Here is a 23,600-nt window from a genome sequence, read left to right as displayed (position 1 = left end):
CTGAAAATGAGCATATGAGCACTTTAAGTCATGATGTTACACACTCCGGTACAGTAGGTGGCGCCTTGCACCGTGAACGTTGGTTTGTAGCCCGCCAATACAACTGAAGAAGAAGAAGAAGAAGAAGAAGAAGAAGAAGAAGAAGAAGAAGAAGATGATGATGATGATGATGATTTTTCAAGGGTATTACGACCATGCATCCATGATTTTGACAGGCAAAAGTCCGTGACGTATTGGATGTATAATACGCATGAGACGCACAGAAGAGAGACGCACTACTGAGAGAACCCAGCACCTGACGTCATCACGTCCAGTTACGTAGGATAGTCGTCATCAGCTGTCAGTTCACTGCTGCAATGGCATCCTGTTTCCTCCACGGATGTATTAGAAGAGGTTTCCTCTGTCCTGCTGCTTTCTAACGATGAGACAGTTAGTTCGCTGTGTTCAGCAGCTGGTTTTACTGAGCAGCACCGTGTCGTGTGTGTGGCGGACATAGTGCTGTCAGCATGCTGCTGTCCCAGCTGCCAGAAGACGTTCTCTATCACATCTTGTCTTATTTGGACTACACATCTCTCAGTCGCCTCTCTCAAGTTTGTAAAACTATTTACCACTTTGTAAACCGGGACGCTGTGTGGAGGAAGATTGCCAAAGAGTTTTTAAACACTGGAATTACTCGGAATGGGACGGACATGTAAGAATCCAGTCGCACACTGATGACAGAGCTGATGTTTACGTTCTGCGCAGTTTACCTTCCTGTGTTAGGCAGGGCGCACCTGCCCGCAAAGCAGCAAGGTTTTTACACTGCAGAGTGTGCTAGAACCTCCCTGAATTTTGGCTGCAGGCAGTCTGAATATGTTGTATACACAGTGCACAGTATCTGTACCTCATTTTACTTTACGTTACCTCATACCAGATTCCATAAGATGTATCTGAGACAGAAATCTCGCAGACAGAATATCTCTAGACTTCAGATTGTAACTCTCTAAAAAATGATGCCATGGATGTGTAATTTTTCATGTAATACTTACTTATAAAACTTGAATGAATTCATCATTTAAAAGCAGTGTTCTAGTATGTCCTCTACTATTAAACAGATGGGATCCACAGTGGTGAAAGCGTAGAAACTGTCATTGCAGATATCCTTCCATCCCACTGAAGGAAAGAGTAAAGGCAGCTCAAAACTGGTATGATGGGGTCTGTAAAAGGGCAATTCCTCTCAAATGGAAAACAAAGTGAGTATTACAAATATACCAATATACTTGACACTATCTTCTTATGTAACTATCCTAAAATGTTACACTATTCCTTTGACAAACATAATGTATTCATTATCTTTTACTGGATTCTATCATGGTGACTTTTCATTCATGTTAGCTTTACTCTCATGACTTCACTAACATCACTTACATATCTCCAAATATCCTCTATACTATGCTATACTATACTGAAGATAGAGCATTTCAAGCAGCGCCAATGGTATAAAACCAAGGGGGTAAGCGTCTGTCAACAACCCGTAGATCCTATGGCGCCATTTTGATGCTAACAAGCACTCACCTCCTGTTAGCATCCCATTGACTGCCATTCATTTTGGCATCTCTTTGACAGCGAATAACTTTACATCTGAAGCGTTTAAAGACTCTATTTGTCCATTGTTTATTTCTAAAGAAACACGACAATGTATAAAGGCTCCATTACCTTGTACCTCACGTTATGGCTCCGTAGCAGACGTTTTTATAAAAATAGGCTAACGATTGTGTCATAACCACGAGACTTACTGTCTCATAGTAGAGGAATTACCGTATAGTACAGGAGAAGCTCTCAGGCAGGTTCGACTTACATTAGCTGTTTAAGTTTAATTACTAATGTTAACTATAATTTTAGTGATCAATAATTAGCCTGTGTCTATGTTATCTCCTTACATATACCTACGCTCTCCGTCTCTGCTAGATTGGGAATGATTGAGATTTCTCTTGGCACAGCTACCAGAAGACTTCCAACTTTCAGACAGGTTGCTCACGTCACATCTACGTCTTCAAGCTCAGTTGGAGGCTGCTCAGTAACGCTCAGCCATCACCGGGAAAGAGCTTCTAATATCCTCCACTGGTCTCCGTCCAGAGACACGGGATCTGTTCGTCCAGTTTATATCTATGTCTATGTATAAAACGTTCCACACTTCCTGTCTCCTAAAGGGCCGTGACCTCGTTTGAATATGTAGTGAACGTTGTGTGGATGGATGAAAAGTTATATTTTTATAATTTCTTACTATTTAGTTTTTTGCTACCGTTAGATATTAGCACAGCTAAAAGGACATATTTAGCATCACAGAGATTAGTTTTGTTAGGACGTTCACGAACGTTAGCTGACGTTATATAATAGATAGCCGAAGTCACGCCCTTCTACGTCCGGTCCATGGTACCTATCTTTCGAAAAAATATGAACGGTAGTGAACGGGGAGAGGCAAATTATTTTTTTATCCCGTTTGAATTGAGCCATGGATTACAAATATGATGTTCGTCAATTTAAAAGATCATTTTCAACAGAAGAAAGTCTCAGTTAGCTGTAGGTTTGTTATATGACCACTTAGTTTAGTGTGAAACCGCTCAGTGAACTACATCTCTCGTCTCGCGCAATTTACGTCACCTAGCTTGATGCTCAACTTGCTCGCTAGCTAGCTAGCATAGCTCTGTTCCACAACACATGTAACGTTCTCTTACCTGATGTGTTTTATCCGGTGAAGTGTTTTCAGCAGATAAGTAAAAGAACAAGCAAGATCCTCTGTTCATTTGAGTAACGTTACATCCCCGGTACGATACACACAGACATCGTAGCTTCAGAGAGACGTCATCCATGCCACTTTGAAGTGTGTAGTCTTTTTAATTACGTATTTTCACAGTCTTATACTTCAACAGTTGAACAATAAACTGAGACTTTCTTGACTTGCGAAATTATCTATTAAACTGATGAACATCATATGTGTAATCCATGGCTCAATTCAAACGGGATCAAAAAATATTTTGTCTTTCCCCCGTTCACTACTGTTCCTTTTTTTTTTTCGAGTCAAGGTCCCATTGCGGTCCACCGGAAGGGGATGGACTTTGCCTCTCTATAGAGACAGAACGCATCACGTCACACTCTGATAGCCACGCCCACCAGAGGGGAAATCAATATGCAACTAAAGGCTAAAACGCTAACAAAGATGTGCCCGTAGCTAGCTAAAACATCAGAGTTAAAGCTTTAGTGCGTAACTTTTTGATATTAATGAATGTCCGTTCCATTCAAGCCATTGCCAGATGAGTTGCTACAAAGCTAATTAAGACTATCAGCTCCACACAACTCTCTCTGGATTTCTCAGTGTGACTATGTTCAGAAGATTGTGGCGTCCGGTGACTTTCCCGCGCAGAAACTCGAGTGAAGATAATGACCTCTTCTGAAGAGTCCATCATGTTTTTTTAATCCTCCGTGTCCTCCTTGGCTACTAGCAACTGCCGGGGGCTTGTATCATGTGGACGCGGTGACAGTGTTGTTGTCATTACTTAGAATTCCTCATGGGGGCGACACAAACTACGCACTATAGCTTTAAGCATTTCAAAGGATTATTTTAGCAACCTATGTCTACCAGAGAGAACAAGTTAGCTGTTAGTACGCTAATGTTAGCTATGTGTTAGCAAGCCAAGGTACTTGCAAACATAATACTATAGCTTTCTGACTTATACACATTCTACTATAACACAAGTTGCATACCGTCAAAATATTTTAGCTGAACTTACAGATATATAGTTAGCCTAAAACTTTTTGGATATTCGTTCTGGCAACTAAATGCTTGCTGCACACTAATGTTGGGCATATCGTTAGCTTAGTGTCAGGATCCCACAAGCTTCCCATTCTTCCTGCTGATTTCCTCACATCTGTATTCACTTTTGTCTTCATAAAAGCTCAGTTTTTCAGTTCGAAAGCTTATAGAAAACTTAGTTTTGGGTTCTTTACCCTGTTAGTAGTGCATCCCACCACACAGCAGCTTTTAGGCATTTTTGTTGTTGTTTGCTAGCTTACGGAATTGTCTAGGAGGCACCTTTACGCAATACAAGGAGATTTGTTTTCCCCTCCGATGGGGGTGGAGGGACTTAAATGTGCTCTCTCTATCTTGTCTTCAGACTGTTGCCATGGTTGCAGCTGGATGGGGACACACTGTTTCTATCTCAGGCTGCTGATATTGGAGCGCACCATCTGCGCCAAGACTCCGGGAAGCTCCAGCGTAAACCATTTGAAATCTACTCGGGCCACAAGGGTGATGTCTGTCGCTTTGTTGTGACGGACTCTCACCTGGTCAGTGGTGGAAGGTACCTCATGCTCTTTATTTTTCGCGGTGACTTTATTTGACATAGGCAACGTGGAATAGCCATTTTGTTACCGTTAGGTAATAAAGTAACAATTAGCATCTTCTATAGAGGTTTAAAAAAAGATTTACACTTGCTGTTTTTACCACGTGTACACAGGTATCTGTTTATTGGGGAAATCATGTGGCACACGACAAGTATGTGCAGCAACAACAATTAGTTTGGCGTAAACAGAAGATCAGGGTAAATTGTAGTGCTGCAAAGATGAATCGATTAACCAATTAGTTGTCAACTATTAAATTGATCGGCAACTATTTTGATAATGGATTAATCCGTTTGATTTCAGCTTCTTCAATGTGAAATTTGAGGAGGTCATCTTGGGCTTTGGGAAACACTGATAGACATTTGTCACCATTTTCTGACATTTTATAGCCCAAACAACTAATCAATTAATCGAGAAAATAATCTACAGATGAGTGGACAGTGAAAATAATGGTTAGTTGCAGCCCAACTGAAATGAACTCCTCTTTGTCTGTGTCAGTGATGGCAGGATCCTGGTTCACAGCAGGAGGGGGGACATGTTGGTCGAGTTATCAGGTCATAACCAGGAAGTCAACTGCCTGGACTCTAAAGATGGACTCGTCATCAGTGGATCCAGAGACCGAACTGCCCGGGTCAGAACACCCTTTACAATTCACATTGATTATTGTGACACACAGTGCCGTGATGCTTACAATCGATATTTTCTTTCACAAAGAGGGAGACTGAAGTGGGGATTATCGACCCTGGCCGATTATCAGGCCGTTTTTTTGGCAGTTGGCAGATTATCTGTATCAGCGTTTTATTTGCCTGTTAAACGATTAAGTTATTTAATTAAAAAGTGTTGTACTTTGGCTCGGCTACAGCTCTGTGTCTGTCCCTCTGCTTCAGTTTCACTCACCACTGAGTCTGACTTAATGCCCCCCCCCACAACACTATCTGACTCTCTGTTACTGGGGATTATGTTCAAAGTTTCTATTTCATTAAATAGTTGCTTAAAGCGTTTAAACAAAGTTTTGTGTTGGAGTATGTAACATTCCAAAATCTTAGTTTTGATTTCAAGATTTAAATTTTCACTGTAAATACATACATACATTCGTATCCAAATAACGGTTTTATTAATTAATAATAATCTGTATTCGGTATCGGCCTTAAAAAACAGTGTCGGTCGGTCCCTAGACTGAAGGGCATTAACCTTTGAAACATTTACTGATCAATTCTTAAGAACAAGAAAATTATTAACATTTTACTTCAGATTTTAATTTGTCAAAAGCTTCATGGATAATTCAGCAGTATATATCATGTGCATAACATAGTATGCCAACATTGGCAACCTGCCCCCCCCCTAAGGATAAGCAGTTACAGATGATGGAAGGATAGATGGATAGCATAGTATGTCTGTTTATGCATACATTATTAAATGTACTCACTGGGGACTTTTGTGTCTCTAGATTTGGACTTTGACTTCTGGCTGCCCCAGAGACACCATCCCCATGTATGACAGAGTGTGGTCTGTTGCTATTAGTCCCACATTGAGGTAAGCATTTGCTCAGAATTACTCACAGAAGTATAGTAAACAGGAGCCACAGAGAGGTGGCTGTTAGGGAAATGTCAGTGGAGGTGGTACGCTCCAAAGTATTGCTGGACAATATAGGGAAAGTCAAATATTACAATATTTTTGACAAAAATACCTCGATAACGATGTTGTGGGGTTGACAATTGGTGCTTTCACAAAATATTTACACAATGAGATTTGTGATAAATAATCATCAGTAATGTGGATATAATGCCAAAGTGGGTCATATTACGATATCCAAAATCTAATCTAGTCTCAAATCACAATATCGATATAATATCGATACATTGCCCAGCCCTACTCCGAAGAGGAGCGGAAAGAGAATCCCTCATTGATGTTATTGACATAGACTCCCGACAGTAAACATAACCCCAGCTCATAGTCCAGCATGTCATTATCTAACCATACGGACCTTATTGGGTTAAACACGTGTCCAGATGGTGATTATCTGATTTTGGCCTGTTTTGTATCAAAGTCTTGAATAATGTTTGTGGTGGAGCTAACCTCTGTGGCTGGACAAACACACATCTCCTGCTGAATACTGACTGTACTGTTTGCTCCTACTTTTACCAAATTGTACAAACTCAGATTGTTGCATCATGCTGCTGTGATCCTAGTCTGTAAAAAATAATGGACATAGCATCGGTGAAGTCACCCAGTGGTTTTTGGGCTGCTGTTTGGAAGCCAGCAACTGGCTGAATTTTACTGGCGGGTAGTCTCGCATTGCCAGACCTTCCTCCACAGCGCTGTAGTGGAGGGTCTGGCTAGTCCACACAGCATTCCGGGATGGAAAAGAAACGGACTCTGGTTTATTGACATTTCTTTAAACCAATCACAATCGTCATTGGTCGCTAAGCGCTGCAAAATAGCCTGAAACGTGTACGTTCAAAAGTAGTTTTAGTCGTGCAAAATAAAACTCAGGTTGGACAGATAGTCTAGCTAGCTGTCTGGATTTGGGCTGCATCGCGATGTGCGCATGCAGTAGTCACATCGCAGGATGTGCAATTTTGACGCTAACTTTTTTGCTGCTTGATAGAAAAATAAACTTTCACCATTGTCCTTTTACATGATCGTTACCAGGCAACCCTTCCCCTTAAAGACAGGTATCCATATGGGCAATGTGTGTGTGTGTGTGTGTGTGTGTGTGTGTGTGTAAAGTAACGACAGGGTTTGTTATGGGCTCTCCCGTGTGTATTAAAGTCCCGTAAGCGGCAGCTGTCGCTGACACAGTGGTGCACATGCTTTTCCATGGGTAGTGAAGCTGCAAAGATGAACTAAATCACCTGATTAATGCAACGTTATCACTACGTCTCCCGGCCATTTGTCACCGCATAAAGCTGCTACTAGCCAGGCTAAAGCTAATATAGTTAGCCTTAAGAAACAAGGCGTCTGTCCCAACTAACGTTACGGTTCGGAGCCGTGAAGCTGGAAACGTAACACTAATCTATAACAGCAGTCTGTGTCTGATAGAACGTCATTTACACTGATTTAAGCATTCTTGGATACAGTTTGTTGCTAGTGTGTGACATGCAGGCTCTGCATGCACACAGAACCACCAATCACAATCAATGTTGATCAATTTATAAAACAAACAAGCTGGCCCCGCTAGTCGACCACAACCTGGAATTTAGAGGAAGCAACGTGCATGCATTATTAATCTCATTGACTTTAGTCTGGATTGATAGTATTATATGAATACAATGATGTCATGTCAGTCAACCGTTGTGTATTTAACTACCTAATGTCCCTCTCCAAAATCACTTCAGAAGAGTAGACACATTTTTTAGTTTCTATGTAGATGCACTCCCCTACAAAATCACCGCAGTAGTTGAGAATTATTTATTATTTCCAAATAGAGCTATATTTGTCATCTTGTAAAAATTTGTTTTTTTTTTCATATCACATATATATCACAGGAAAAAAAATATCGCAATGTCAGTATTTCCAATATTGTGGAGGCCTAGTCTGGATTTACCCTGCAGAGATCTGAGGAGCAGTTAGCCATAGTCCTCGACCGGAGTCTAAAATGCCAACACAAAGAAAGCGGAAGGTAACGGACGAAAAGAAGGACATGCGGCGGCAACGGAGCAATCCCAGAAGTGGAAGGTCGTGGATATAGACTAGCTGGCGGGTAAATGCGAACCTCTGGCTACTGGTGCCGTTCCTCAGCATGTACGGCAGTACACAGAGCTGGCTGAAAATTGCCAGACTTTCTCTTAACAGCTAACGCTAGTGCTAGCTAGCTAACTTGGTTGGTAGAATGTTGAACAGACATTTCTAGGCGACCAAGGTTTTCAAAGTGTTTAAGTCAAAGTTTAGGATGAAAACATGGACATAACCCAGAAACAAGTTCACAGCTATTTTAATGTAGACAATGTCAAGCATTGCTAAGCTAGTCTGGCTATCACCAGACCAAGCTCAATCTTTTAAGATTGAACATTAGTCTGGGGAGTCTGCTCTGTATTTTCTACTGCACAAGAGGTGTGATCAACGGGCATAGTTCAAATGACTCTGTACGCAATTGGATAGTCCTTCAACCAATCAGACCAACCATCCGGGTGACGTACTTTGCAGAGCGACGTGAAAACTCCAGGCAGGAAACGTGTCAACAAACGTGTTGGTTTGTAGCATCAATCAGCGGTTTGCAGAAGCAGCAATGGCATCGAACGATTTTCGCAGGTTGTGCAAAAAAAAACATGAAAGTGAGTGGTATTTACACCCACTCGAGCGATTTGTTTGCTAAACTAAAGAAGCCATTGAGCATCGTCGAGAGGTTAAAAAGGAATTGGATTGACGTCATCGTGTTAAACCCGCCAATAGCGCGCCAGGTGGATAAGCCAGTTTGTGATTGGTCCCCGCAGATTTCTAACGGAAGCAGGATAGAAAAATGTACAGGTTTCCAGCCTGAGCTTCAAGGCAAAATCAAATTGCCGGCAGATCGGGCTGGGTTTACCCAGTCTATTGCTAAGCCTCTGTCTTGTCCAAATTAGAGCAATAGAATACACATTTATAGAAAATAGTAAAGGTTCCCAGCCCAGTGTCAGCATATAACCAGTGTGAGATATTAAAAGGTACTGACTGAAATTGGCTTGAGAGAGCAGAACCAAATTCTTTGTGGTGTGGTTTAGAGGTGCCTTTGATTTCTCAGCCATGTTTACACCCCACCCAGACACTCAATAACACACTTGACACACACACACCATTGATTGCATGCAGGCAGACAGATGCAGAGCGCTGCAACGGTACCCTGACTTCACCACCTGCTAGTCCAGCAGTGAGGCGGTTGATTGCCCATCAGGCTGCATCACAGGTCACACTAAACAATTGACTGCTCTGTATAGAGCTTCAGGATTCATTTAAAACAAAGTACAGTAGTTCATGTTAGCTCCTGAGGTTTCTGCGTAGCAGGACACTGCCTTTGTTATATGTTTCTTTTATTTTTTTTAGTAGCAGGGACTGCCTGGTTGACTAAATTAAGTAAACCGGCTGTTGTCATGAACTATTCGTACATATAGCTACGAAAAGTAATGCACTGTAATTCCTATGTATTGAACATATTTTTTGCCGTATGCAGCACATTGACTCCTGCTGTATAAATACACTGTGGACGGCGTAGGGAGGAGGTCAGGGTGGATGGGTGGGTCATAAAACCCAGCGCTTTCAAGCCTAGGAGCTGAGTTTGCTTTCCGGGGAAAACAAAAGACTTTCACCCAGGAAATGCGTGTTTGTTACTTGGGAGTGTCTTAATCCAAACCACGATCTTTATCCTAAACTTAACTAGTCGTTTTGGTGCCTAAACTTAACTGTCTTCACCGCACAATGTTAATTTGCCACGGCCCCTGAAAGGACCGTCATCTCACGGTGCCCTGTAGCCGGCTACCAGTAACCTTTTGTCGGCTAAACTCAACTAGCAACGGCCGCCGATACGACCGACAGCTGACAGAGCTCTGTAGCTGGCTTCACGTGACCAGCCGCCGGTCACCTAATTTTGTAGGATATCATACAAATTGGTGTGCATACATTTCCATACGATATCGTACGAACTCGTTCATGAGAATGCGTTGAAGTAAATCACAGCTTTGGGTGATCTACCTGTCTGGAGAAGCAGGTTGCTCTTTTACTCTTATCATTATCTGCTTTATACTGCTACAGTACTTTGAAACCAACACATTCCCTCTCTCTTAAACAGCTGTGTTCTTATGGGGTTAACACATGTTCAACATAACTCAGGTGTCAGGAACCTATCTTTGCAGCAAGTACCTATGTTGTCTCTTGGGTCCTAACAAACCTAATCTTTGGCATACCTGCTCATGTCAACAAAATGACTTTCTGTGTTACTCTCTGTCACAGCTCTCTGTTCTTCAGCAGATCATTTCCACTATTGTTTAGAGTTGTTTTGCCAACATTTTATGTGTTTTACAGGCATATTAAAAATACTTTGTTATTATGAAAACATGGTCTGAAAATATGAGCATAGGTTTTTTAACAACTCAACCATAGAACTTTGAATTGGGTGCTTTTGCAAAAAACCCAGATTACATTCAAGGACGTTTTATAACATCCAATGTGAACACTTTAAAAAGTTATGTTATTAATGTGTGTGCATGTCACCTAATGTTTGGTAAGGTTAGGGAAATATGGTGGTTATGGAAAATTAAAGGTGAAATATGTAATATATTTACTGTATTAAATCTAAAAATGACCACAATATATCATCAGATATTAAGGAAACATGGTAAGTTGAAATACTATCTTTTCTGACAATGCTAATGCCAGTATTTTCTCCTTTTGAAATTCTACTAAATTTCTGTTTGTATTTTGGCCTGTGTGTTGGTAAGCGACTTTGAGTTTATGAAAAGCAGTATATAATTTCAATTTATTATTATTATTATTATTATTATTATTATTAACTGCCCAGTTTGACAGCCAGGCCGGGTTGCCAGATAAAGTGGCTTACATAAGTTTACACACCCATGCTAAAGTTGACTAAAAAGAGGAATAAAAAAAACATCTTTTGGAAATTGATCTTAAAGCCTTAATTAAAAACATTAGGAAAAATCCAACCTTTAAGGACACCAATTTTCTTTATGAATGAATAATGTATCGTAAATAAATAAATGTTCTTCCTTAAAATACAGGGGGCATAAGTAAGTACACCCCTATGTTAAATTCCCATAGAGGCAGGCAGATTTTTATTTTTAAAGGCCAGTTATTTCATGGATCCAGGAAACTATGCATCCTGATAAAGTTCCCTTGGCCTTTGGAATTAAAATCGCCCCACATCATCACATCCCCTTCACCATACCTAGAGATTGGCATGGGGTACTTTCCATAAAATCATCTCTCAATGCAAATCAAACCAGCTATTAGGCTAACTGAAATAAAACCATGTCAATCTCTAGGTATGGTGAAGGGGATGTGATGATGTGGGGGTATTTTAATTCCAAAGGCCAAGGGAACTTTATCAGGATGCATAGTATCCTGGATCCATGAAATAACTGGCCTTTAAAAATAAAAATCTGCCTGTCTCTATGGGAATTTAACATAGGGGTGTACTGATTTATGCCCCCTGTATTTTAAGGAAGAACATTTATTTTTAAACATAAATTCATTATTCATTCACAAAGAAAATTGGTGTACTTAAAGGTTGGATTTTCCTCATTTTTTTAATTAAGGCATTAAGATCAATTTCCAAAAGATGTTTTTTTTTATGCATTTTATGTCATTTCATGTCAACATTTGTGTACTCACATTTAATTATATAGAGTACTCGAGTTGGTCGCAAAAACAATTGAGACACAGCCAGAGGCAGATCCCGACTGGTCCTGGCTAACGCCGCCATGCTAACTCTGCTAACTGCTAACATTACTGAAGGACCAGTCAAGCGGGAAATGGCTGTTTACAACCACCTTGACAGACCTATGACAGAAACCGCAAGCTTGACTTCCTTTATAAGAAACGTGCAATTTAACTTTGGCAAAACAACCGTGTAGCCTGTTCAGCAGCCATAGCCGACTAACGGTGAGTCATTTTAAAACAAGAAAGTTGGTCTGTCAGTCGGGTGTAGAGGACAGCTAGGTAGTGATATGTTTAGCGGTTCTTGCCCTAATTTTAAGCCAAGAAAGTGTGTCTATCAGTCAGGTAGAGAGGACAGCGAGGTAGTAGGATTTCAGCGGTTGTTGCAGTAATTTTAAGCCAAGACAGTGTGGTTGTCAGTCGGGTACAGAGCTTTGTGTGAGCATGGGCTTTTATGACTGTCAACATAGCCAGCTTTTAACGTCAGCTACTCCGCTGTGCTGTGGAGTAATGTCTGGCTTTGTCAGACTAGCATCTAGCAACATTGTTGGATGCTGCGTTTGCAACCTGGCAACCTCCGTGCACTTTGAGTCTGTTGAGGAGGTGCCGGGGAAGACGACTCTCTCCAGTATTTTGAATTTGGACTGCAGTAACTATTTTAAACGCTAGCTGTTAGTATTACATATTGACCTATTGCACCTTTAAAGTAACTAAAACACTCCTTTGCATTGCAGAGTCATCCAATATGGACAGAATTTCTACAATTCTGGGCTGTGGAGCAGGTCTAACCCTAAACAGCATTTATTCCAAAACCCCTAATATATGAATGACTTCTAACCCTGAATCTGATGTAATAGTCCAGCTTGGTCCTTAAGCCCTTTAAATAAGTGAGGAGCAGATAACATGTCCTCCTTTTCAGTCTAAAATTATAACCTTTGCACACACGGTAATAAGATATCCAGTATATCAACACACAAGCATGGTGGCCTTGTCTGTCTGACCCAGGCCTTGCAGCGTCTCTCAGATCTGAGAGGAACAGGCAGATTATCCACATCATTAATTCTCCAATTTGCTGGCTGAAATAGCAGACCATGCCTCAGCCCTTCGCCCCCTCATAATGGAAACTATCACTCACTGACCAACGGCCTGGTTAATTAAAAATCTTCTGGAAAACAGGTGTCAACTCACTGATAAACTTCTGCCCCACACACCAAGTTGCCCCTCCTGGTTTTCACCCCAGCCGTTTAAGCCTAGCTAAAAGTCATAAAACCATCCCAAATCAAACAGTTGAGAAAGTGCTGTATAGCCAGGGGTAAAAGCCCCACCCATGGGCTGGAACAGACCAGGTCTGAACTAAACAAAACTAAATACCTGTCTTATTCCTTTTTTTTTTTAGCTGTTCTTATATTCTGTTTTAACTGCTCTTTAAGGTCCCCCTTCACTCAGTAATGTGTGTTTTATGTTTATGTCCCCTAAAATGTCTGACCTTGCTATACTGACTTATATCCATGCAAAGTTTGTCACTAGAGAGGTGTTTTCACATCTTTGTACTGAAGGGGGCGATGTCTCTAGCCTGGCTAAGAAGATGGCTGCCACTGGAGTGCCTCGGAACACACCGAAGCGACGCCAACTTGAGCGTACGTTCTGCACGTGTGCGAGACGTAATACGTCTCCATAACAGCAGGCGGCGCTGATCTGTATTGTCGCCCAAAAAATGAAAACCAGCAGCTGATTGGACGAATGCATCACGTGGGTCTGGCTTCTCCCGGATTTCAAAGCCAACCATAATGGCGGCTCGGAATACGATCTCATATTTTACGAAAATACTTCACCGAAACGTGTTTCTGAAAACATTTTAAGAGAGAAATAGGCCGTGCAGTTGCTGAATCTGTCTTCATTTCAGATCAACAAAGGTCAGTTTAAAAGATTTTCGTCAGATTTTGAGAGGCGTTCGTCACGCTCATCCCGCTCGCCATTTCCGTGTTAGCACTCCACCCAATCAGATTAGTCATTGAGTCCGACTGCCCGCCTTCCGATTCAACATGTCAAATCAGCCCAAATGAAGGCCGACGGCTCCTCTGACTGACGACGGCACGGGACACACCGAACAGACTCGAGTCACCGACCTCGCCAGACTGTCCGACGGTCGATAATCGGGTTGGTGAGTCAGGGCCTTTAAACAGAATCAGGTGTACGTGCGGCCGCATAATTCTGACGAAAAAAATTGCATATGCCCATTTCTGTTTTTGAGTCTACACAGAGTTGTATGCATCTGGCCCCTGGTATCAAAGTAAGCAGTTTGGAGATGTGGATTAGAACTACTTTAATAAAAATAAAAAAAAGTTTGAGTTTGATGTGAACATGGCTTGAAGGAAAGCGCTCTCAGCAGCTTAATCATTTGTATAGATCAATAATTATTGATTAATTTAAAAGTGTAAAAAAGGTTAGAACCACCTCCAAGACTTTAGAGATTCATCCATCCACATTTAGACAGGTTTTCTGCAAATTTAGGCAACTGAGAACTGTTACAAATCACATCAAAGAATGCTATACGAGGTAAAAAAGAACCCTCGGTCCACAGAAGGCCTAAAGGAATCATTGGAACAGGTTAACATCTCTGTTCATGAGTCCACCATACATATAGCTTGATAGTGTCTATCGCAGGACACCACGGAGGAAGCCATTGCTCTCCAAAAAAAGATTGCTGCACGCCTGAAGCATCTGGACACTCCACAACACTACTAAGTGTATGTTTTGCAGACTAAGGTGGAGTTGTTTGCTTTGAAATAGAGATAGGAGTGTAGACATGCTGTGGACAGACCTCAAACGAGCCATTCGCAGCAGAACATTTTTGTAAGGAGGGTTAGGGTTAGAGCGGTGTGCAGGTCTGCAGCTACCAGAAGCGTTTGCTTGAGGTTCAACAGATATCAAATCCAAGGATTCACTTAACTTTTCAACCAGCACTGTACATGCGTATTGGGTGTGTTCAATAAATACATGGTTTCTGTTTTATTAGCTTAAAGGAGACCTATAATGCTTTTCCCTATTTTTCTGTCGCATCTGTAATGTTGCAATATCGGATGTTCGTATTAAACGTGGCTGAAGCATCAAATAATGACATAAACGAACGTAAAAGAAATACCTGAGCCAAAACCTCAGATTTCACGCTGTCCTAAACGCTATGGTTTCAACAGTTTTTTCTATTCTCGGCTTGGTATGATGTCATACCACACTGGTTTGCGGGGCTTAAAGACAGGCACTCCAACAGAGCGTCTCAGACAGAGGGTGAATACAGGGGCAGTATGAAAAAAAATGAAGTGTTTTTGGAACATTAAATAATTTAAACATGTTCTAGTAGGAACACAAAATACAAGTATTAACTTGAAAATTAGCATTATAGGTCTCCTTTAAGCCTATTGTGTTTGTCTAAACCTGTAATTTTATGACCAATTAAAGCAGAAAACCAGGTAATTCAACAGGGTTCACTCTCTTTTTCTTGGCACTGTATATACACTATCATAAAACATTCAAACAAAAGGGCTATGAACAACATGATCAACATGTACGTCATAGTTTTTTCAAGATGCAAACTTACTCTGTGTACTTGTGCTTGTAGAGCCCCTACAGCAACATAATGCACAGGCAAAACCGCAGTATACACACTCAAAGTGGCATTATGCATGACTATAGCATTATGCCAACCCTATTGCCAGTCAGAATGTTTATACTAGCCGATTCTGCAAAACACCAGAATGCATTCAGTGCAGTGGTTTTTACATGATTTAGTTCTACAATATCCAGGATACTACTACTGGACTGTTACTGTATGGTCATGATTAGGTGACTAAAATATTTGGTTAAGGTTAGGGAAAGAGTAGTCTGTATCCACGACGTTTCACTTCCGTGATTGCTCCGTTGCAGATGAAAATTCCGCTGAATTTTACTCATTTTTGCCATATATCCGTTGCCTTGGGCTTCCTTTGCGTTGGCATTTTAAACTCTGGTCGATTTATAAGGACTATGGTTAACTGCTCCTCAGATCTCTGCAGGGTAACTCCAGACAGCTAGCTAGACTATCTGTCCAATCAGAGTTTTCTCTCGCACGACTAAAACAACTTCTGAACGTACACGTTCCACCAAAAAACAAGTTCCTTCCCGAGGATATTTTGCAGAGGCGCTGTTGCTCCATACGGCGCTTAGCACCGCCCAAGACGATTGTGATTGGTTTAAAGAAATGTCAATAAACCAGAGCACGTTTTTCTCCCATCCCAGAATGCTGTGTGGACTAGCCAGACCCTCCTCCACAGCGCTGTGAAGGAAGGTCTGGCTATGCGAGACTAGGGTATGAGTGCTGGACACCCTTTAACCCTTTGAACTCTGCAATAGAAATAGTCCGCCAGTGCCTACATTGAAATCTTTGCTTATTGTGATGTCATTTCTTGGAGTATATTCAAATACTTTATATCCCTAAAATCAGCACAACATAAGCTAAAAGATTATGTAAGTCAATAAACCATTATAAAAATAATAATACTTTTTTAATTGTCATAAATAAAAAATCTGACGTGTTGTAATCAAATTTTAATAAATAAACACACAAAACATATTGATCCAGAAGATCTTTAAATGTAGAAACTGAACAAAATATGTATTAACACTTCATAACTTATTTGAACTATGTATTTTCTTTTGTTTTTGAGATATGCTCATTTTAATGAGCAGAGTGTAATGGCGTTTTAATTAGGGCTGTCAAAATAACGCGTTCATTTCGATTAATTAATCTGAGAAAAAATAACGCTTTAAAAAAAATAACGCAGATGAATCCATTCCAGCCGTTCTAGCCACCATTGGACTGTAAAATGAAGGAGGGAGACGAGAATGTGCTGCCTGGATCATTAACTGGAACATTTACTTGTAAAAATCTTCTTCCTGCCAACCCTGGCTACCGAAATCTGGTGCCACTGATATGTCTGCTCTTCTCTCTGATGCTCTGAAACAGACGGCAACACAAACACGTGACGCTCGTTAACACTATCCTCGACAGCAGCTAACGTTAGCCTACCGCTAGCTAGTTAACACTATACTCGACAGCAGCTAACGTTAGCCTACCGCTAGCTAGTTAACACTATACTCGACAGCAGCTAACGTTAGCCTACCGCTAGCTAGTTAACACTATACTCGACAGCAGCTAACGTTAGCCTACCGCTAGCTAGTTAACACTATACTCGACAGCAGCTAACGTTAGCCTACCGCTAACTAGTTAACACTATACTCGACAGCAGCTAACGTTAGCCTACCGCTAGCTAGTTAACACTATACTCGACAGCAGCTAACGTTAGCCTACCGCTAGCTAGTTAACACTATACTCGACAGCAGCTAACGTTAGCCTACCACTAGCTAGTAGCTGGATTAAAAACGGTTAAAATGCTGACAGCTAACGCTAAACGGTGTAAAGTTTGACTGTGTTTTAGCCGTCGGAAAAACAACACAGACGGTGCGTTCAATGAAACTGGTAAACTACAGCCTCGTGGTGCATTTGAAGTTATTGTAAATGTCCTTTTCCCATCTGGTGGTTGTTTTTGTCGTTCAACAGCAATTTACTAGTGAAATAAGTTATTGTTATTCTTATACATTATTATTAAATCATTTAATTTTGACCATATGGCCTTAGCAATAAACAAGCCGTTCTTTAATGTCACCGACTGTTGTTTAGTACCGTTTTTTTTTTTCTTTCTTTCTTTCTTTCTTTCTTTTTTTACTTTCTTAAAAAGTATCGGTTCAGGCACCGTTAATTATGTATGCGATTAATTTCAATTAATTAATTACAGAGTATGTAATTAATTAGATTAATTTTTTTAATCGATTGACAGCCCTAGTTTTAATAGTTTCATGTGCAATAGAATGGTGTCCACCGGACGTCACCTAACGCGATAGCGTCATCTCAAGTGTACAACGTAATGACCGGAAAGGCGGAAGCCTTAACTTTCTGCTGCAAAAAGAATGAATTATCTAGCTGCTATGTTTATTTTAGATTTATTTGAACAGGATACATTGTCTAAGCTAATGTATCGACCATATAAGTCAATACACATGACACGTTTTAGTGTGATTAGTGCTGCAAAAAAATGCTGGAATATTGCATCTCAAACAAATTTCAAAATCCACTGCCCTTACTGTCTTGACTTTAAAATCAGAATTAAAACCCATTTATTCCAGTTTGGATGCAACATCCTTTTCTGGGGGAATACCAAACCCACATGTTCTGTCCTGATGCACACATAGTTTTGAATGAGTTTTAATGTGTACGGTTTGTTTGTTTCATCCTGGAGACAATACTAACAGTACTGATGGATGGATGGATGGATGGATGGATGGATGGATGGATGGATGGATGGAGACAATACTAACAGTACTGATGGATGGATGGATGGATGGATGGAGACAATACTAACAGTACTGATGGATGGATGGATGGATGGATGGATGGATGGACTTTATTAATCCCAATTACTCTGTAACAAGCAGCAAGTTACCAAGGACATACACACATACTCCCTCACACACATACAGAAAATACAGGAAATAATAAATAAGATTCAAAAATAAAATAAAAAAAATAAGATAGCAAAGATTAAAATGCCAGAACAACTACTGAACAATATACTTAGAGGGATGAAATTTTTTTTACATGTATATACAAGTGTAGTAAAATTTACATACAAAATTAAATATGTATATTTAATATGAAGTAACCAGTGTGCAAGTACAATAATGCCATTTTGGGGAGATTGTTTGGGAAATTGTTATTTAATTATCTTATGTTATTTTCTAAAATGCTGTTTTTCAACATCTGCTGAATATAGACGTAGTGTTGGCTGTTGAACCCTGGTCTCCAGCAGCCTACGTGGTTTCCATTAAGGAGGCTGATTCTCTAAGCAGATGTACGGCTTGAGGCAGGTGTCGTAATTCACTCTCTCTTAACAGTTTGTGGCATTTGTTTGTGCCATGTGCCACTTTGACAGCTTTTGTTGGATGTTTAAAGGCTAGTTCAGAGGGAATGAGGTGAATGGTGGCTGCGTCCACAGCATGCCTTCCCTGTGTTAGAAACGTCACTGTCCCTGCTTCACACTCCTCCTTTCCTTTGATCACTTACAGGGGCTGAATAGTCCACAGAGACCGCATTATTCCAAATGCCTCCATTTCAATCCAAGTTTAACCAAGCACGTTATAGCACTATATGTGTGCTGAAATTCCCCAAAACCAATTTGTAATTAAGTAAAAACAATGATTCAATGTAAGAGCCATATCAAAAACATAAGGTTCCCTTGTATTGTAATCGCTGTACATATTGTATACGCCCTCCAATTATCACAATTTGCACCACTGTACATACTGTATAGTTATTTAATCTGTATTACCATATAGCCTGTTCATAGCCTGTACATACCTGTAGTAATAGACATATAGACACATATCTACGCTTATATATCATTCATACATTGCACTCTGTATATACTGTAGCACATGTTATATAATCATACTGTAGCTCACGTTATTTAATATATTATTTAATTACAGCTTAAAGCACTTCTGGTTAGACACCAACTACATTCGTAGTTCACATTCGTGAATGTGAATCTAAAATAATTTTCTTTAAACAATTTTTGTATAATTAATCTCGAGCAGATCAGTGGTTCCATTAGCTGCTTGTGCTGAACCAGCGAGATACACTGCTCTTCTTATTTTGGGCTTCAGGCCTCCTTGTCTGCCCTCAGTACTTTGTGATATGCGGGCTATGTTTTAAAAGGATGGTTGTATTTAAAAGTGACTAAAATGAATTGGCACTGTCCCTACTCGTTTTACCTGTACAGTGTGTGCTGCAGGCATCAATTGTCAAATAACGTTGATTAACGTTGACAATATTAGTATATTGTCAAGCAACTGGAGAGAAATCAATTTGTTTAGAATAGGATCTATATACTTAACACTACTCAACACACACACACACACACACACACACACACACACACACACAGACACACACTGCTAGGTAACACAGTGAATAGGATTTATTATGTGTCTTTCTTTTTTTAATGAAACTCCAAAATGACTCTGCATCTTGACACAGATGTCAGGTCATGCTCTGTTCCAAACGACTGAGCTGCCTTTGAGTACACTGAATTACTCCCTGGCTGTGTTCAGAAGTACTCATATCAAACTAAAAAACAAGGAATTTGAGTCCTCTGAAGAAATTAAATGACGGGGTTTTAGAATAAGCAAATATACATGAGGCCACTGTTCCACTTTTTTCATTAGATTTCCAAGTAGAATCAAACGTGGCTTTGCAAACGGAAATTAGATTTAAAAAAACTCCTAATCACCAGGTCACATCTTCATTATTTTGTTCTGTAATATTGAGTTTAATGCAGGTAATTCTTTCGCACTACTACTCAAGTCATCATTTCTTTTTACACTCATCTTTAACACTATCTCCATCTTGTAAAATCATATTTTGGGATAGTCAACATACGTTTGTCGAGCCAGCCGTATTCAGCCACCATTTCCTTGTATGCAGGGTATCTCCCAGCTTCCTGTTGGAGAGCACAAACATGATACTATTAATATTCAGTGAGAACATAAACAACAAATCTACAAATTACACACACACACACACACTTCACGTTTTGATTTAAATACTTTTAGTATTATAATAGGGCATTAACTCAAACTGTGTGATTATCTGATATATATCACAATATGGCAACTATATGATCAATCACAAATTAAATATTTACATTGATGTACACAGCAGTAGACTTTTTTTTTTGTCAGTTTTAATGTACTGCAATATATGAGTTAAAATTTTTCAAAGCATGGCTGGAATCAATCATCACACACACACACACACACACACACACACACACACACACACACACACACACCTCTCAGCCCACCTCTGTTTCCATCCCTGTGTTTCTGTTGTTCCACTGGATATCATCTCAAGGTCTGTTAGTGAAGATTATTGCAACTGCAGTGAAATGCCAAGGCTAGTGCAGCACCGTCGCCCCCGTCCTACAGCTTCGGAAAAGATATCGATCTCAACAGTGGCCCTGGACCATGGCTTTTTTTAGGTTTTAAAATCCTGACTCAGACGTCAATGGTGCAGTGTAGATTTTTGTAGTGAGTATACAGTGTTTTTTTTCCTCACATCTTCATGCTCGCCCATCCCAGAGCAGCGCACCCCATGCGTAGTTTGTAAGGTTACAGCATATAGCATCAGCCTCATCTGGCTCATTTTCTGTTGTTTCTGTAATGTTAATGTCTGCTGCAGTGTCACTCGAAGCAGCAGTAGCTTCAGGTGCAGGCTTACCAAAACACTGAAAGAGTGTAGTCTGAGTTCACTTTCATTTTTCATCTCCTATAGTCAATGGTGATTAGTTAATTTCTAATTTGCCCAGAGAATGACACAAGAGTATAGCTCTAAGTACAGGTGTGAATGAACCTAGGACGCATTGAGATCAGATCACTCAGACCACATTCAGAGGTGGTCTTAGCCACACGTGACCACATATGGCCACATTCTTATAGCAGTGTGTACGGGCATGTGTCCTAGGGCCACATGAAGGACCGCCTACTCAACTGTACTATAAGTGGAACTACGTACTCTTTTAAAGTATTTTAAACTCAGAGTGAACTGTGTGTTTTGGATGCTATTATAATACAATCAGTGATGTCAGTGTTTTTGTCCCTGTGCTGCCTGCTCTTATATCCCCGGCTCTCTGGAGCTCTGTACCTTGGGTTGTCTGGAGAAGGCACCGTGTCGGCAGTGAGGTCCCAGGGGACCGTCAGTATACAATACCTTTATTTTTAGTTTTTTTTACTTTAAGAATTCACACATATGTATGATATTACTACTGACACTCCTGTTCTTAAGTCGCGACATCTGCTCTTGCTATTTAGAAGCCAGCGAGCCCGAGTGGTCAATGCAGCGGCTGTAAAAAAAAAAAAGTGGATAATAGTTTTCATTTTCTATAAATTCTTCACAATAAAAGTCCCCCATTATTTTGTCATTTAAAAGGTTTTATTATGAAGCAGCAAAATCAGGAAATGTTGGGTCTTGATCAGCACACTTTACACGACGCCTTTCCACACACAGACAGCGCTTTTGTCATTAGTCATCTCACATTTTTAATGTATGGTTTATGTGAGAGTAACAACTTAAATGTATACACACACACCCAACCAGCCTATATGCAAATGGTTATTAAGATAAGATAAGATAGACTTTATTAATCCCACACTGGGGAAATTCCTGTGCTACAGCAGCTCAAAAGAAAATGTACACACATCAGAGCAACATAAATACACATGAAGTAGACATAGGAGAAAAAAATATACATAAAGTATAGGGAAAGGAAAAATAGAATAGAATTAGTTATAATAATAATAATAATAATAGTAATAAAAATTATTTACACAATAAACAACCTTATATAAACAGACAGTATATAAACACAGATATACAGAAGAGTAAGGTGCGAATGAATAGAGATGACATGTTGCACAGTTGGAGATGACACAGAGTAATAAATAGATAAATGTGCATAGTGCAAAATATTGTCCATTGATGGCTCATGTTGCAGAAACAGCTAGCAGTGCTACATTATGATGTTGTATTAAAGAGTCTGACTGCTGCTGGTATGAAGGAGCTGCGGTAGCGCTCCTTCTTGCACTGAGGGTGCAGCAGTCTGCTGCTTATGTATGTGTATGTATTTATTGTATGTGTTTATTTGTAGGGCTGTCAATTGATTGAAATATTTAATCGCGATTAATCGCATGATTGTCCATAGTTAACTCATTTTTTATTTAAAGGAATATTTTTCAAGTTTTTAAATAATGCTCTTATCAGCATGGGAGAGGATAAATATGCTTGCTTTATGCAGATGTTTATTATGATTGCAACAATCCAAAACAATGACAGATACCCTTTTAGAATATTCTCCAGAATAACCTCAGAGGTACTGTATGCTTAAAAACAAATGCTAAAAGTGATGGTAGGGAGGGTAGAATAAAAGGAGAGAGTCAAACGAGCAGGGTGGTGAGTGTAACATGACTGTCGTACTGATGGAATCTGAACTGTGGAAATGGACATTAAAAGGAAATTACCATGTAAGCCATTATAGTATACCTGCTGTTATTTGACTCAACCATCATTTGGATATTAGCTTTAATTAGAGAATTTGTAAATTTCTAAGTTTTTCTGCTTGTGGTGATGTGTTAACATTCTGAGTTTAATTTTTATTATTATTTTTTTTTTAATCTGTGGAAAATCTGAAGAAAAATGTGCAGAAATTCTGCAAAAATTTCTGCAGAATTCTGCTTCTGCAGATTCCGTGTGGCCCGGTTGATGAGTCTCAGCTTGTGTATACCCCTCTCAACGTCCTCCCTGTCTGTCTCTCCCTCTCTCTGCCGTCTCTCTCCTGCTGTATACATTGAGTGTGCGGGTCCAGGCAATAAGAAGTGGGGCAGGTGGTTAGCTAATAGTTGACTGAGGTGCTTCCTGCAGACCCTGCTGTCATCCAAACAAGACCCAACAGGTTAAAGTGTGGGCTGGGCAGCTGCAGATGTGTAGCGCCAGGTCAGCTCTCACACCTAGTCATGGCTGATTAGGTTTCTTGGACATGGCTGACTTTGAGCTCACACTGTAAAAAAAAAAAGTTATTTCACTGGAATTCACTGTATAATTTTACGGATTTTTTTCCGTTTTTTCTACATTAAGTGTTAATGCCAGAGAAATACAGAAAAATACTTTTATTTAAAAAAAACCCCATTAATTTAAGGTTTTAGTCTGTAAA

At 40.0% G+C, this 23,600-nt stretch overlaps 1 protein-coding gene across 1 annotated transcript in view; it reads left to right on the top strand.

Annotated features, from left to right (window-relative positions):
- Positions 1–315: 315 nt before the first annotated feature.
- The window catches only part of fbxw4 (F-box and WD repeat domain containing 4), a 74,198-nt gene continuing 50,913 nt past the window's right edge, over positions 316–23,600 (top strand). Inside the window, exons 1-5 of the mRNA XM_031304699.2 lie at positions 316–691; positions 1,137–1,232; positions 4,152–4,337; positions 4,876–5,008; positions 5,825–5,910. Coding sequence (XP_031160559.1) covers positions 507–691; positions 1,137–1,232; positions 4,152–4,337; positions 4,876–5,008; positions 5,825–5,910 — 686 coding nt within the window. The 5' untranslated portion in view covers positions 316–506. The remainder of the gene's footprint in view (positions 692–1,136; positions 1,233–4,151; positions 4,338–4,875; positions 5,009–5,824; positions 5,911–23,600) is intronic.

This window comes from Sander lucioperca, chromosome 15, assembly GCF_008315115.2.
Source record: "Sander lucioperca isolate FBNREF2018 chromosome 15, SLUC_FBN_1.2, whole genome shotgun sequence".
Classification (NCBI taxonomy): domain Eukaryota; kingdom Metazoa; phylum Chordata; class Actinopteri; order Perciformes; family Percidae; genus Sander; species Sander lucioperca.
Note: the sequence above shows the minus strand (reverse complement) of the source record. Positions and strands in the feature narration are given on the sequence as shown.